Source organism: Tinamus guttatus, unplaced genomic scaffold (assembly GCF_059628265.1).
Source record: "Tinamus guttatus ecotype Peru unplaced genomic scaffold, ASM5962826v1 Tinamus_guttatus_pri_ptg000060l, whole genome shotgun sequence".
Classification (NCBI taxonomy): domain Eukaryota; kingdom Metazoa; phylum Chordata; class Aves; order Tinamiformes; family Tinamidae; genus Tinamus; species Tinamus guttatus.
Genome location: NW_028288594.1, coordinates 1,567,209 through 1,583,298, shown reverse-complemented (window position 1 = coordinate 1,583,298; position 16,090 = coordinate 1,567,209). Strand labels below are relative to the sequence as shown.

The 16,090-nt window shown below is 37.8% G+C and overlaps 1 protein-coding gene across 4 annotated transcripts in view; it reads right to left on the bottom strand.

Moving 5' to 3' along the window:
- The window catches only part of STK39 (serine/threonine kinase 39), an 84,917-nt gene that overhangs the window by 1,045 nt on the left and 67,782 nt on the right, over positions 1-16,090 (bottom strand). For all 4 annotated transcript variants that reach the window (XM_088519483.1, XM_088519481.1, XM_088519480.1 and 1 more), the window contains one exon: positions 2,417-2,481. In XM_088519483.1, the coding sequence (XP_088375609.1) occupies positions 2,417-2,481 (65 nt within the window). The remainder of the gene's footprint in view (positions 1-2,416; positions 2,482-16,090) is intronic.

Here is a 16,090-nt window from a genome sequence, read left to right as displayed (position 1 = left end):
AAAATATTTTGATAGTTTCTTAAATACAAGATTTATTTCTGTAGCTCAGAAGTAACGACATTTTTAATGCAGCCCTTTTGTGCAATCTTCACCTCTGTGATGCATAAATTACAGTAGTCAGTTAAATGAATGGTAATGGAAAATTACTTGTGAAGGGCTCCTTAGCACTCCCTTTGGCATATGCCCCAATAAACTGTTAAAACAATTGGCTCATCCTGTAATATGCTCTTGATCCTTTTATGTATTTATTGTAGTTGAAAGCACATGTGCACATAGGTGCACATGTGTATATGCAGTTATCAGAAAAACATCTCTCAGATCATGCCCACAAAATACGTACGACATTTGCTGTTTTCTTCATGAACAAAAATAAACATACTTGCTACTTGTAGAAGCACTACAGGAGGCTACTTCTGTTTCACGCTTATTTTTATCACATAGGGAGAATAAGTCCTCTCTGATCAGAGCAGAATATTTTACAGGTTGCTTGCTGAAGCAGTAAGTTAAACATTTGAGCCCATTACCATTTGTTACTATTGAAGTATTTCAATGCTTATTAGATGGGGAATTTACTAAATACATGGTGTTTGAATTCTGTACTTAAAATACCATGATAAAAAAAGAAGTTGCTATTAACATCATTCTTCATTCTAGTTAGCTATCAATGCCCCCCTCAAAGCCAGGCTAAGTAACATATCTAGATCAATCTAGATTTTTAAAATGCTTTCCTTATCAATAAATATTTTCTAATACCTAATGCACCCTGGAACCTATTACCTTGTATTAGGGACTAGGGTCTTAGGGACTGAATGCTTCTTTTTCTTTGCCATTTTTCAAACTTAAGAAAAAAAAATCTTAAAATACAAATTATACTGCACAATATATCTGTGTTTACTTCAACTATTACCAAGATTACTTGTGCATTATAGCAACTGCCTTCCCAAAATGTGGACATGTGAATACTGCGGACACATCATAATATGTGTTAGCCAAGACAACTAAAGGACATTTAATGCTATGTAATTCCACAGTATGACATAATTTTAAGAACAAATATGCACTATTAAAAATGTGAAGAAGCAGATCAAACCGTAAAAACACATGCGTTCAGACATGAGAAGCAATCTGCAAGTACTGAGAAACTGATTTACTGTGTAGAAATAATAATAAATAAACCTAGATTAGAGAATGCTTTTCAGATAAAACTCTCTGAATGGATACAAGATTAGTTACATGTAGGCTTTGAATCACCATGAAATATTTACCAATGAAATGTGTTTTAATCAAGTTGCATACAAGTGCTCTCAAATGCCACAAGAGGTAACGAAAACTCAGGAGAACAAATAGAAAGATAAGAGGTTCTCCTAAGAAACAATTCAATTAGCAATCCTATTGAATAATACAGGAGCAGACAATAGAATGTACATTAAATGAATCCAAGGATAAGAACAAATTAGGTTCTCATGATTTTGTATATTCTTTTGCCATAAAGTAGTGAATTAATACAGGAAATCTAGCTTAAAGATATGAGGAAGAAACTTAGGTTAAAAACAAACCTCGGTAACCTAACAAACCTGGTCACCTACCAAAACACCTGAGGACACAAGCAGACTACGCAAAGCAAGTCAGACAATCTTCATATCAAGCTAAATTATCCCACGATTCCTTTCAAGAGCTTCTGGATAATTTAAAAATGCAACCTAATACCTCTTTGCATTATAAAACTAAAAGATCAGCTTGCACAGCTCCCTCCCAGAACAAACCACTGGTGTATTTGGTCCATGCTAAATCTAAAAATCTAAAATCAGTACTATGAATGCTAAAATTAATGAATCTGTCTTTTCTACAGACTTCTTTCAGCTGATGAACCTGATGAGTCTCAATAATAATTCACAAATTCTGAGAACGTCTCTTAGATGGTTAACACTCTCTATTCCATTTCTCTGACTCATGCAAGTTCATTTGCAACTTTCTCTAAGAATCATCTCTTTCTTTTCTCCCTGCAAATCCTAGAAGTTCCATTGAATTTCCCTTCTATTTAATTATTTTCAACAACTTTACGGGTGATATCATGCAACAGATTAAAAAATATATTAGAGAAGTAGGGAGAGAATGGGAAACGGCACGATTATACTGATGCTCTTAACCTCAGGGAATCAGAAGAGATACTGTTACAGATAGAAAGCTTTGTTCAAGCATCACAAGCTCAAGTCTTCAAGAGTGTTTTCTTGTGATGTAGAAAAGGCAAGAAACAGATTTCAAGGTTCTGCCAGACAGTTTGCATACCATAATTGATTTATTTTTAAAAGATTTAACAGGCTAGGCTGTTTTTCGGTGCCCAGCTTCAGTAAGGGAACACTTCTGTTTCTGAAGCTGTATTTACTGCATTACCCAATACTTAGCAGCTTTTACTTACCAACTTAAAAGTCAATGTTTTCAAGGCCTTAGGATCATCTACTATCTTCTGTAAGTTAGCAGCAACTATAAAATAAAGTATGAAAAAAATGATTCACATTAAATTGCATTCTACATGGCTTCAAGTCTCAGATTCAGGTCAGATTATGTAATTCATTTCACACACATACATATCTGTAAAATACCACTTGAATCATTTAATTGCTCTCTAGCTGTAGTCTGAAACTCAGGGGGGCGAGAGAGGGACAGACTGCCACGGTCCTGCCTGCTCCCATTTGCTGGCATTGATGCTGAGTGAATATGTGACCTAGCTCAGGAAAATCTGCCTGAAAACCAAGTGACAGCAAAAATAAAACTGTTGGTTTTCAGCCTAGCCTTCCCTAAACTGGCTCATTCTGTTACAGTCACACAAGCAAAGGGGCAGAAACATGTGACTAAGGACAAGCAGGACCATAGTTGCTGTGCTTTATATTACAGTTTTGCTATACCAGGGCCACTGCAAGGATGCATGTCCCAGAGAAGGCTGAGCTCACTGCCCCTCTCCTTATCTTCTGTCTTTCCTGGCTGTGTGTTTGTGCTTCTGCCCCTTTTTTGGGCTGGCAAAAGAACCAGCACAGAGAATCAGTGATTATTACAGCTCACTAAACCAGCAGAAAAATCAGCAAAAATAAAAGTGATGTGACAGCAGCTAAAAGTCGATCTTCAAGCTATTCTCTCAGTAACTGTGACTGGATTTGTGATATGACTGTAATAACAGTTAGCTAAATCTGCAGAGCCACAATGTCCAGAGAAGTAAGCTGTACACTATCAACAGAAGTGAACAAGTGGCAAGGAAATTATTTCCTCCTTAAAAACAGAGCAGAGAAGAAAATAATAAGCTCCTTTTCTGTGAAAGCACCTAACTCACATTTTTAATTGGTCTATTTTTTATAACATTGCTACCATTAATCTTGACCAACAAATTTGGCTGTTTTCAGGCTTCACCGATTTTCTAAATCTGCTCAACAGCTTTGCACAGTCCAAGATCCAGACCTGCCTAATTCAGATTGAATCATTAAGAGCCTCTGTTCAAAGCTGACTTAGGAGCACAAGAAGTCATCAACAGCATGAGGCAGACCCCACAGCCCGCAGAGCTGTCGAGTTGTTAAAAGAAACAAACAGGTATTAAGTAGCAGAGATTTCTTAGTATACTGAACAGATAAGTACCACGCACCAAAGAAACAAGCAGCCAGATGCTCTCCATAAATACTTTTCATAGGCTTTTTAGGGTGGAAGATACACAGCAGCAAACTGATTTGCATGCTGAAAGTCCTGCTGTTAGAAGCATAATCCAAGATGACACCAAACTTGTTTCCTCTGCTCGTTCTGGCACCACTGTGACGCGCTTCTCGCGCTAGACTAGCGTGCCTGGCCCTGTATGCCTCACTGCGAACAGCGCCACGGACTCTGGGCTCACCCGGGGAAGCTGTTTGGCTCGGCACTTTGGCCAACGTCACCTCAGCTGCTGTTCAGCGCACACCAAAATTCTGGGGGTCTCACTTTTTCTACACCATTAAAATGACACTGAGTATTGTTTCTACACCTGTAACAAATTTAACTATTTGAAACTAAAACCAAGATTTAAAAACAAGCTTGAGATGAATTTTTTAGAGAAAACTTTTAGCAAAGCAAGAAATTAGCCTTCACAGTTTAATGAATTCAGCTACAGGAATTTTACTAAAGAGTGCTTCCCTTTTTCAAGCTTTATTATGAATAATCTCCTTCACTGTAGTCATTACAAAGAGTTTGCATTTTAATCACACAATTTATTTCTACAATCAACAAATCAATTGTGTTGCAATACCTCTTTCCTGTTAAAATATATGCAAATAGAGGCAATACTTTTCATTTACAGTAATACATAGAGCCATATACATACACAAAAAAGAAAGTTCAGCCTTGTTTTCTCCTGAAGCCAAGATAAGAGTCGCTTCAAATTTGTGTGTCTTGATCGTGTGCTCAAGAACATTTCTGGCTTATTCAAAACTCCAATACAGCAAACTGCTCAAAAAAAAAAAAAAAAAAAAAAAAAAAATCTCCAGCTGGTGCTGGAGTGCTACAAAACCAGAGTAGCTGTAGCTGGACGCTAGGCCTGAGCTACTCTCCTTGCACTTCTGCCTGTCATCAGTAAGGCTTGCAGCGACCTGCCCCCCTGTGCAAGGCAGCACTGAGCTCTTCACTACTGGCTACGAAAATTTAAAAAAACCCAGCCCCTTCTTGCCAATTCTTTGCCAAGAACAAGAGAAATTCAAGTTTTCAAAGCAAAAATTAGAAAAAGACAAGCTAGCAGTTAATGTAAGAGCTAATTGTATTTACTTTTTATGTAGCATTGTAACAGAAAAGAACACACACAATTCTTAATGAAAACTCTTTTTTCAAGGAACAGGGCTCATTAAAATGCTGTTTCACTTGTCTTTACTTTTATTATGAACACAAGCCAAAAGCTTTTACTTACGAATTTACTAGAAAAGGCAACACTGGATAAATATCTGAAGCAACTATAAGAAACATGCTTTATTTTTGCTTATCTGATGGGCTACAACTAGAGTGGGATACACTTAATCAAACAGAGGATTAGGATGTAAGGGAATAATGTCAGAAGTTTCTAGACACTATGCTTGAAAATAAAAAAGTCTGGCTAAGATTCCATAATATTAGAATACAAGTTTACATTAAAATAGGCCCATGTCCAGAAGGAATCGCCTATAGTTTCCCAGAGGGATACTTTTTCAATTCCAATAATGTGCATTGAAAGCTATTCACATCAAACTAGCGTTTCACACCTGTGACTTTGGCACTTTCTGAGGTCTGAATTTTCTGCCCTTTACCAAATGACAATAAAAACAAACTGGCCAGGATAACATCATCAATTTTGTTCTGTCAAGCCATGATGAACACATATCTCCCAAAAGGCCCCTTTTTAGGGCAGTATCCAAAAATGTTAGTAATTAACATCAACTAAGAAAGAAGTGTGCACACAACTACCTAGCAAAAACATATAGTCCCTGTTGATATCTTGCTCCTTTTTCTAACTCCTTGTCTTTGTTTTGCTTATCTTTACTTAGACTGCCAGGCCAACAATGAAAGCCAAGCTGGATACCTAAGTCTGTATTTAGGGATAAATTTTTAAATGCAGTTAATATTTTACTGGTAATGAGATCATTACCCTCTTTACCTTGGCAAGAGATGGAATTTCTAGGTCCAGTAAGTATGCGGGTACAGAAAGACATGCCCAACACTAAGTCCCAGTTTGAAGAGTTTGATGTAACTGGTAACAGCAATCTTTCGGGGCTTGATATTAATAGATAGGGAGAAAAGCAGGCACCAAAGAACTGCAAGTCCCCATGTGTTCTCTAGTTATTTTCCTTCAGAAGTAAAGTTGCATCTCAGGCAGCAGAAACCATCCAAGCAGTTGGAAATCCATCCTGACAGCCAGCATGCAGTGACTTCCAATTATTTCTCCCGGAGGTTTGGGATTCCATCTTAACTACAGTAAAAATATCCCCAGAATCACAAAAATGCAGAGTAGAACAACATACTCTGAAGTGCAACACTCAAACCTACTTTGAATGTAATTAGTTTAAGCTATCTGCTGCATTAGATATAACCGACCTACTACTCTTACATATATACTTCTAAAAATTTCAGATCAGTACTAAAGCACAAAGTTAAGTATACAAAGGCCCTTGACCGGCATTTTAGAGATTTGTTCTGGTAAATGTCATTCTTACATATGGGTTTTTGTGACAGCCTCACTCACAGCTGCTGCTGCTCATCCCATTCAGAATTACTGATTGCATTAGGCAAGAAGAGCATTTTCAAGATGCTATGGCTGTGCTACTATAGAAGTCAGAGAAAAAAACACAAACAAGAAAGTATCTAGATGGGGGGGAAAAAAAGGAATCAAGTGGTGAGGAAAAACCTTTGCCAGCCACAACTCCAAGGAAATGAGTGCACTTCAAATCATGTCTTGGAGGAAAAACCGTCTTCAAACATAAGCAGCAGTCAGACACAACAGACTTTTTGTTGTTTGCAACAATAAATGAGGTGCTATTTAGCTTTCTTCAAGAGGTTTCTGAAGGACAGATAATCAACCTATGCACTACAAATCATACTGATTCTTTTGCAGGTTTCGCTCAGTGACAAATGGTAGTGCCAAGATGTCAAAGTGAGTGCTCACATCTGCAGAACAGGCAATGAGTCAAAAGGTCAAAACTAGCAAATAAATATACACAACACAGACTACCACTGTAAAGGTAACAGAACAGAAAACAAAACAGAAAACAGCCCGTTTTTTAGAATACTTATTTATTTAAAATATACCATCAATCTTTGCCCTCTGACAATTTTGGCTGACCGCATCACTTACAATTTTTAAATATACAATTAATATAATTTGAGCTAACAGAACAAAGATGGCCATCTTCAAGATCACAAAAAATGTAACTGAGTAACTGTACTTGGGTCAGTCTATCAAATAGATGTTTTGCTTCTCTAATATGACAAGACTCTGTGCCTTGTAATTTAAAAATTCTTAACGCAGCATGAGATCTAGCCCTAATGGCTTCTGAATAGGGAAAACTTCTGGAAAAGTTAAAATTAATGAGACAGTAAATAAAGCTGTATGAAGTACAGCAGAACTATTTCCACTACAATGCCAAGCCAGCCAACTGAGCCAGGGCCATCTGCTGTAAACACAGAAACAAGCAGAATCTGAAGTTTGAGATGACATTTGTGTGTCCCTCTCCAAAGAATAATGATTCCTGTGCTTTTCCATTTTCAAAAAAAAAAAAGAAAGGATGGAGAGATGGAGATCTTCTAACAATATGCTTAGGTTCAACAGTTTGGAAAGCCATTCTACTTGGGAGCCCTGAAACTCTTGGAAGAAAAAAACTTGGGAAAGGGGAAAACAATAATCCAGCACAAAATTTCTATCACAAGAAAAAAAAAGAGAAAAAAGAAAAAAGAAAAAACACAACAGGAAAATGATACACTCTGAGAAAATCAGAAATACTTTCAATAAGGGAGAAGTGAGATTACATTATGTCATCCAAAATCTAGCCTGTAAGAAATAACCACCTTCTACAGCTCCCTGCTTTATCCAACTGCATTTATATTCAGCAGGCCAGACTCAGAGCAGCACAGATCTTCTGGCTTTCCTCCTGATTTTTTCAAATACTACTTCCTCCCCTACTCTAGGCACTTATTCTGCCATTTTCATCTGATTGGTGGATTTCTCCCTAACTACCTGCCTGGGGAATCTGCTGATTTTGGAATGAATGCCGTTTCCTCTGCACGGGTCTCAGGGAAGCGGGATGCCTGCGTGCGGGAGAACACTTAGGTGGGACTGGGACTCCTGAAATTCAGCTGCTGGCCCAATTTTCCTCCAACGGGCTGAATTCATTAGGCCAACTCTGGAGGCAGCTTCATATATTGCAAGTGGTTCGTTGCCATATATATCACACACTTGTATTTCACACCGCACAGTCATTTTCACACCTTCGCAAGATCATAACACGCTCAAAACTAAATTTTAAAACCTGGACACCATTGGATTAACTATATTGCACAAACGAGCACAGCAATCAAATTTTATAAATTTTAGTAGCAATTCCTCCACATCTCTAACTTCCTTAAGATTATCTAATGTTACCTAGTGACTCCCAAGCTGTCTGTATAAAATATTAAACAGTACTTCAAAGAGAGGTCAAAAAGGTCTTATAACTGCACAGAGCAACTCCATTAGTTCATCCACGCAGGATGCTAGCCAGAAAACCCTTTTTGTTTATGCCTCTTGAAAACAGTAGCAAGGGAATTCTAAAGCATTTTGAGATGCTAAGTGATGACACACTAAGAATTGTGCATTGCTAGAGAAATGGAAAGAGGCAGACACAGGTCTTAAAGAAATAAACGAAAATAGTTGAGCTGAAAGCTTGGCTTCTCTTGTGAGGAAGCTACAGGACACTGATAAGGGAGAAACATGAAAAACACGTAGAAATGTATTATTTATGAAGAGGCCATCATTAGGAATTTATCACAGAAAGATTAAGGCACACAAATTTGACTGAATTCTCAAAGTACACTGTTGAATCGGTAGATATAGATAAAGACCATGGAAAAGATTTATCTCCATTTCAACATTTGATAATTTAATATTCAACAGCTTCATTTGCACTCTGACAATCAGTAAACAGCCTAAAGAAACACCACTCATCTAAAGAACGGCAGGGGACTGAGGAAGCTCCAGCTTGAAAGGCACAGGGGGACTGACAAGGTCCCCTGCAGCCTTCTGACACGGGACTAACATTTGCCAGGGCTGCGCGGCTCACACAGCTGGAAGGGGGTATTTAACGACGCCAGAGCCCCGTGGTTCTGAAGAGGGTACAGAGCCAGGCACGCATGTTCCTGCACGTGGCTATGAAGCATGAGGCCCAAAGAACTGTTCCCAACACCATCGCCATCCTCCAGAAGAATGGCCCAACACACAACAGTGGTTACTGCTTCTCAATAATCTGTTAAAATATATATACATCCCACAGCTCTGTAACTCCTGTATTTTCTAAAAAGTATTACATGCTTGGTATTGAGAGAAGCCAGGCCCATGGTGCACATCTGAGTATACTCATCACTGGAGACTGCAAGGCTAAACCAGAATTTGGTCTCATTAAAGACCTTGCCAGTAAATGCTAAGAAATGGCAAGACACAAGTTAATAATTTGTGCCCATATTATGTAGAAAAAAACCAACTTGCTCAGCGGAGTTTGGATTTCTTACACAGTTCTGATAAAAAGAAAGTTCTGAAATATTTATGTTTGCTCAAACTGCAAAAATCCGGAGTTTATGGAATACCCGTAGACCTCAAAGTTCTTTGCAATATCTGTTAAAATGAGGTAATAATACATACCCGAGGGCTCACAGACAAAAACTGGAAAACTGAAGACTGAAAAAAAGGAATATGCAAGATTTATTTTTTTCCTTGGGCAGCTTATGGGAAAAATCCCACTCATTGGAAAATATTAATGTAACTGGCAAATAGGTACCTTTTCCCAGAAACTTATGAAAAAATAGATGGTTAAAATTCTATATTTGATTCCTGCTCTCACCACCTCCCAGTGTGTGTGAAAAGCACATTGATACAAACTACCATCCACTTAAAAGAAACTGTTAGCAAGTTGCATGTATTTGGCTACTGAAGTGCTTACATATTTCAGACATGGATTCTGGATGTATTTGATGGGGTAGTAGAAGATAACTGCTGGGAGCTTAAACAAGGAGAAATTCAAGGGTGTGTGGGAATAGGATAAACAAACTTCAGGATTTCCATTTGACTTTGAGAAAAGCATTTTGATGATATTGAACATTCTAAATCTGGAAGTGTAAGCTCAAATGAACACTTAAAATAAAAATTTAGACCTGCTGTCCAACACTACTAACAGGAGCATTTAACAAGACTGAGATATTACAGTAAATTGTGCACATAAATTATCTATATGAAAGCATGAGTCAGGGTACAAAGCTGAAAAAAAAAGTCACCAGTGACTGAATGGAGAAAGCAAGAGCTTCCAGACATTTTGACACCAAGTGCCTTCAATTTGATAATCATCAAGATATTGAAGACAGCTCCACAAACACCTTCATCATGCTGGATTAGAGCTGAAACCTAGGTCCATGCAGAAATATAGCCAGGACACATTCTGCTAGGCTTATTATCACTTGGGTAACCTCATCTCCCCATCAGATGTTCACAACTCCTTCTATCCTGAATTCTGCTATGAATTATATATACTGTTCTGACAAAACTATTCAGAAGATGAAATACCAGGCTACTTCAATACTTTACATTCAAAATAGGAAAGTTATTCAGAAAAGATTCCCTTATATGCAGGATTTAGGTTCTAAACAGATTACTGCTTTTATGAAGTATTTGGATAAACCCTCATTTTAACTAACCATTGGCAAGAAGTATTCACTGACAAGGGAACAGGTAACTAAATTACTACTGAAAGAGAAACATTACTTACTTTGCCCTCTGAATCAAATGCAGAGCTTCCGTTTTCGGTACTACAGAGACCTCAAACCTATAACTTAGACCTATGAGGGCAGGGAACACACCTCAGGCACAAATTTGCAATCTGCCATATCAGGGAAAAAAAAAAAAAAAAACTGAAGTAATCCCACAGTTAAACAGATGGATTTACTTCTCATTTACACAACTAGAATCTGGTCCACTGAATGCTGAAATAGAGTAATATTACCCAAAAGCAACTGTTGATTGCATTTTTATCCCTTGGAATAAATAAAAATTATGATTTACCTGATCATGGCTGTAAGATAAGCACATTTACTGGCGTGCATAAACACATATATGGTGTACAGATTAATTTGTTTAAGAACTTCTCGTGTTGTGTATCTGTAGTTCTGCCACAACAGCTAACACAGGCACAGCGCTTATTCACTTAATGCCCTATCCTTTCTTTCACCTGTACCCCTATTTTCTATCACACTGAAAATTCACTGAGGTGGAAAGGCCCAAGAAACAGCCCTGGTTCACACATTATGCTTTCTCAACTGCACATTTTATGTACTGCACAAAGATAAAATAGGCAGATTTTTTTCCTTCTTGGAAGGAGCAATTAGATGCATAGCTTGATTACCTAAGGGTGTCTCTCAAATATCCAGTGCTCTCCGCAGCCCAGTCATTATGAGTCACCCTTCGGTGTGTTAGCTCTAAGTGAGCCAGATGTACTGAAATATTTAAGTCCTTAGTTAGCCCTTGGGGATTTTACAGATACTTTCCTATCTGTAATTCTTGGGCATCTCTTACAAAAGAGATATGCTCATATAGAAGGCACAAGAGTTACTATAAAATGCCTTAAAACACAGTAGGGTTTTGGATGGAAGTGTAGGTTTTCTCTCTGGGTAATACATTAGAACCTAAACACAGAACACTTAACCATTTAGACAACTGGTTACTGGAAAGTTGAGGGATACATCTAGCTTTATAATGTTACAAAAATGCAATAGACACTATTATCTAAAAATTCTGTCAATGTTCAATTTGAACAACAGCCACAAGAAAAAAAAAAGCTAAATTCCCCCAACATTACTAAAATCAGCCTATCTCAAAGGACTACTAATATTAAATGACAAATCTATGCTCCTTTAGGCTTTCAAGCAGTGGTGCTATCTAGGTCATGTGCCTTTAGCAACATTACAGCTCTTCATTAGGCCATCAATTAATACAATGTATTTCCTACTTATGCAGCACAATCACAATCTGATTATAGCAAAGTGATGAACAGGAATTAGCTGAACAAAAAAATATCACTTCATTCAGCTGAGGAGATCAACCTAATAAAACAGCAAAGGCACAGCACACAGCAAAAACAATAGGAGCAAAAGGATATTCACTGGTAACTATGGCATTTCCTATGACTTAGATTATCAGGGTCACTGTGAGCTCGGACACTGTTCCAGACGCCATCGCACCGGGCTTCTGTTGTTGGCCTTTTGATTGCAGTATGGAAGTGCAATCACCAGCATCTACACAAAATGAATCCACACAAGATTCTGGAAGAAAATTCTAACTTTTGATATCCTTCAAGGACCTGCAGATTTGTGACATGTAAGCGACCAGCATGCCTGAAGTACTACATGAAGCTTCCCTGCCAAAGGGGAGAGCAGAGCTAATGAGCAACCTTTCCTTCAAACTAAAAATAAAATGGGAGATGGGCAGATTATGTGCCCAAGGCTACCTGAGCAAGAAAAGGATAAAACAATTTACTAGACAAGTGTGAAACTTACCACAGCACAGTCAGTGCAGCTTACGAGTAGAGTCTGCAGATTTTGACTGCTAGCTCATCAGGATTAAATCAGGGAGAAGAATTCCGGGGTCCTGAGCAGCTGGCATTTGCTCCGACTAGGACACATGTTCCTCATCATCTGTTTGAGGAAGTTCTGGAGGTTTCCTAGGAAATCCTCTAAATTTCAGCAGGAAAAGAGGAACCAGAAAATATTTCCCTCTTCCAAGACCAAGCAGTCTTGAATATTGCTTTTGATTCTGACTTTTGTACTCCTGGATAGATACTGCAAAATTGTAGAGGGCTACTAAAAATGGCATTGCATGCACCTGGCCTCAGCCAGGGTCAGCGAGCAGTCACAACGTGGTGGACAAGCAGCAGCTGAGGCTGAAAATCTTCTGGTGCAGACCAGGCATGTCCTCAGCTACTGAGGCCCTTTCTGACCTAAGCATGAGGAACCACATATAATCAAGTAGCTGAAAACATAGCACCAAGAAGAAGGGGTAATAAGGATTTTTTACATTATACAGTCACAGTAAAAGAGCGAGTTCAGCGTCAGCTGGCAGGAAACCACAAGTCTGAGTCACGTGTTTCCACTTCAAATGTTTAGATACTGTGAGTAATTGGGAGCCACATGTTTCATTGTTTAACATGCTTTGAAATAATGTCTTTTTGGTTTCAGTCTGATAGATGTTCTCTGCATTCATGGCTAAATGATCTATTCACAGCCATGATTTTTCTATTCTAGATGCCTGTCTGAAAGTCCTAACTATTTATCAGAGTAACTGCACCAAATGAAAGAGGCCACCAAATGAAAAAAAAATGAAAAATCAGTCAAATTAATACGAAGATTACATTTACTCTATTTGCACTTCTAAGAAAATACACAAGAGGTTGATGAAAATACTTGTTGTTTTGAAAATATGATCTCCTTTCAAAATATTATCTACTGGGTTTTCAAATGGTTTTCCTGTGTTCAAAACACATTAGATCTTTCAGCAAGAAGCTTTTGCTTTGACTGAATAACAAGTGTTTCCCTGGTTACTACATGGATACCAGATCTGGTTCCAACATGGAAGACAGGTATTAAATTACCAGACGTAAATGTCTGATGTACTTAAAAGTGATGTTACATTTCCTAGGATGATCAAGGTATTTATAGCATCCAAAATAAAAGTATATTAACATAGTGAAAACCATACATTTCTTAATGACAAATCTACCAAGGCTTTAATTTAAGCAGTACTTAGTATGGGCGAAAGAAGGAACAAGGAGAATACTTTTTTTCCCACCTTTCTTTCAAATAACTCTCAAAAAGACCTCTAGGTTCTGAAATTTAAGGCTGGTCTGTAGAAGATTAACTGTAACTTAATTGCATGCAAACTGTATGTACTAGTGAAGTAGGAATGCAACCATGTCAAAACTCAGCATTAACATTCAATTTCACATAGAGTCACCATGAAGAACCAATTGGCGATACAATTCGCCTTTCCTTTATGGTATCACAAAAACCACAAAACATTATTAGGTGAAAACTTCACTAGCATATTAAACATATATTGCACACACACACACACACACACACACACACACACTTCAGCTCAAAATGTATCCTGAAAATATTCCAGATCTTCAATGCAATTTAATATAGACTTTTCAGATCTGCATAAGGGTATCTTTGTCAGCTAGACACAAATACCTGCAGATAGACACCAGTCCCCTCTCAAAATTCAAAAATCTAATATCCTTTGAAACTGAATGCTCTCTACTGATTTCCTTGATCTAGGGACCTCTTGTGAAGCAGTGCTATCCTGTTCTGTTAGAACAGAAACCCGTCAATCGTAGCCAGAACTGAACATGTAAAATGGGATTTTTGTGTCTCTGCTCACAAGTAGCTCAACTTATTGCTCTAAGAACAGAAATCTTCCTGGGAAGCCTGTGTTAAGTGAAGCAAATCCAGCAGGACTCGAAAAGTAAAGCATGCTTATAGTTAGCAGCAAATTCTGTACAACTTATATGTCAACTAGTCCTCACTAATGGGCTCAACTCACGTAAGCTATGGCCACGCTTTTCACAGCAGCCTTTGCGGACTGTTCAAATATCCTGTCGGAAAAACAGCTGTTAAACAAACAAATGGTGGGTTCCAACATGTTCCCACCTTTTTTTTTCCCCCCTTTCTTTCAGCCCCTACGCTTCTCAACACCAATAAAACCAAAGGAACAACTTTTAAGAGATTATCTCAGAACATTTTCCTGCATGTCTATAAAGGCTGAATTCCTGCAGCTTCTACTGAAAAGCAAAGCATAATCGATGGCCACTTTCTATCTGGAACCAGCTTTCGATGGAACCAGTTCTTCTGGCAAGGAGGTTGACCCCTCCCAACCTCTCTGCTATCTCCCCTCTTAGGTGGCATAATCATTTTACACAGAAAATGCATTTTGTAAGCAAATTTACATCTTCAGCACCATCTACTTTACTAAATGACTTAACACTTTAAACTAAATGATTTTCTGTTTTTAACTAATCAACTGAAATTTTTGTTCTGAAACTGTATTCCTATTCTGAAATGAGCAGGTAAAGCTTAGTCAATTTCTTTTAACTACACATGGTCAGTATGCTCAAACGGGCTTCATTCCCTACAGAACCTACCTCTGCTGCCCATTTTCTAAGGCACTCTCAGCTGCATTGCCATCAGCTTTATTCTATTATTTTTCTTCCTTTTTTTTCTTTTTTTTTTCTTTTTTTTTTTTTTTGAGGTGGGTGGGTGTTAGAATAGTAAGATTAAAATCTTACTGAATAGATAGGTTTATTTAGTCAACATGTTTAGTCAACATGAAGCATTCGTGATTCAGTGGACCCTCTGCTGGCCCTAGCAACAGTTAAACATCCCATAATCATCATCTTTAATAACTACAGCTACACAATCACAAATTAAGGTCGCAACATTCTGCTTGCTCACTAATCATTTTATTTCATGTCCATATATTTATACAATTTTCAAGACAGAAATCACAAATATGTTCTAACTCAAGTCCAACTTTCTTTTTTTTTTAATTAAAAGCAAAATGCCAGTTAGCAAAACATGCCTAAAACTTGCCAAAAAAATATGAAATCAATGTCATGCACTAGAAAGATAACATAACATCCAAAAATACTTGAAAACTTAAGGAACTTCACTTAAGGTGAGCAGGCACATAAATAAAACTTAGAGTACAAAGTAACACAAGAATTTGCATCTGTGGAACTTTAGGACTTAAAGCTCCACAGAAAAATGAACACATAAAATGACTTTAAGTAATGAAATCATATATTTTTAATATAGTTGGAGTATTCAGCTTTCCTTATTTTTTCATAATACCATGACGCAAAGGTAAACAGGAAAGAACAGTAAGGCCCATCATCATAGTACTAAAAAAATAAAACTCATTGATGCAATCCAAAATAGAAATTAGACAAGGAAATAAACTTCTATCATTCCTTCTCTAGACAGTAGCTCTAATCATGCCTGCTAGGGAAAACCTTATTACTCACTTTAATGTTTGTGTTTCTTCAAAAAACAGAGTCCAGTCACTAAAGCCATACGGAATATCTATCCTAATTGGCTTTTCTTTCCCTAAACCTCTCCTGAATGACATTATCAAATCCCATTCATGGGATTCCAAAAAGGCACTGGGTCTTCTGCAGCACAAGGACAAAAGCGAAGAGTGCAGAAGGAAAGGGGGAGGATTTCACTGGGTCCTGCTTGGTCTTTCTTGCACTGCAGCATCACCAGCAGTGACTCCCACTTGTGCACAATACGGAGGAGATGGCACCAACCGCCCCAGCAATCAGGAGAG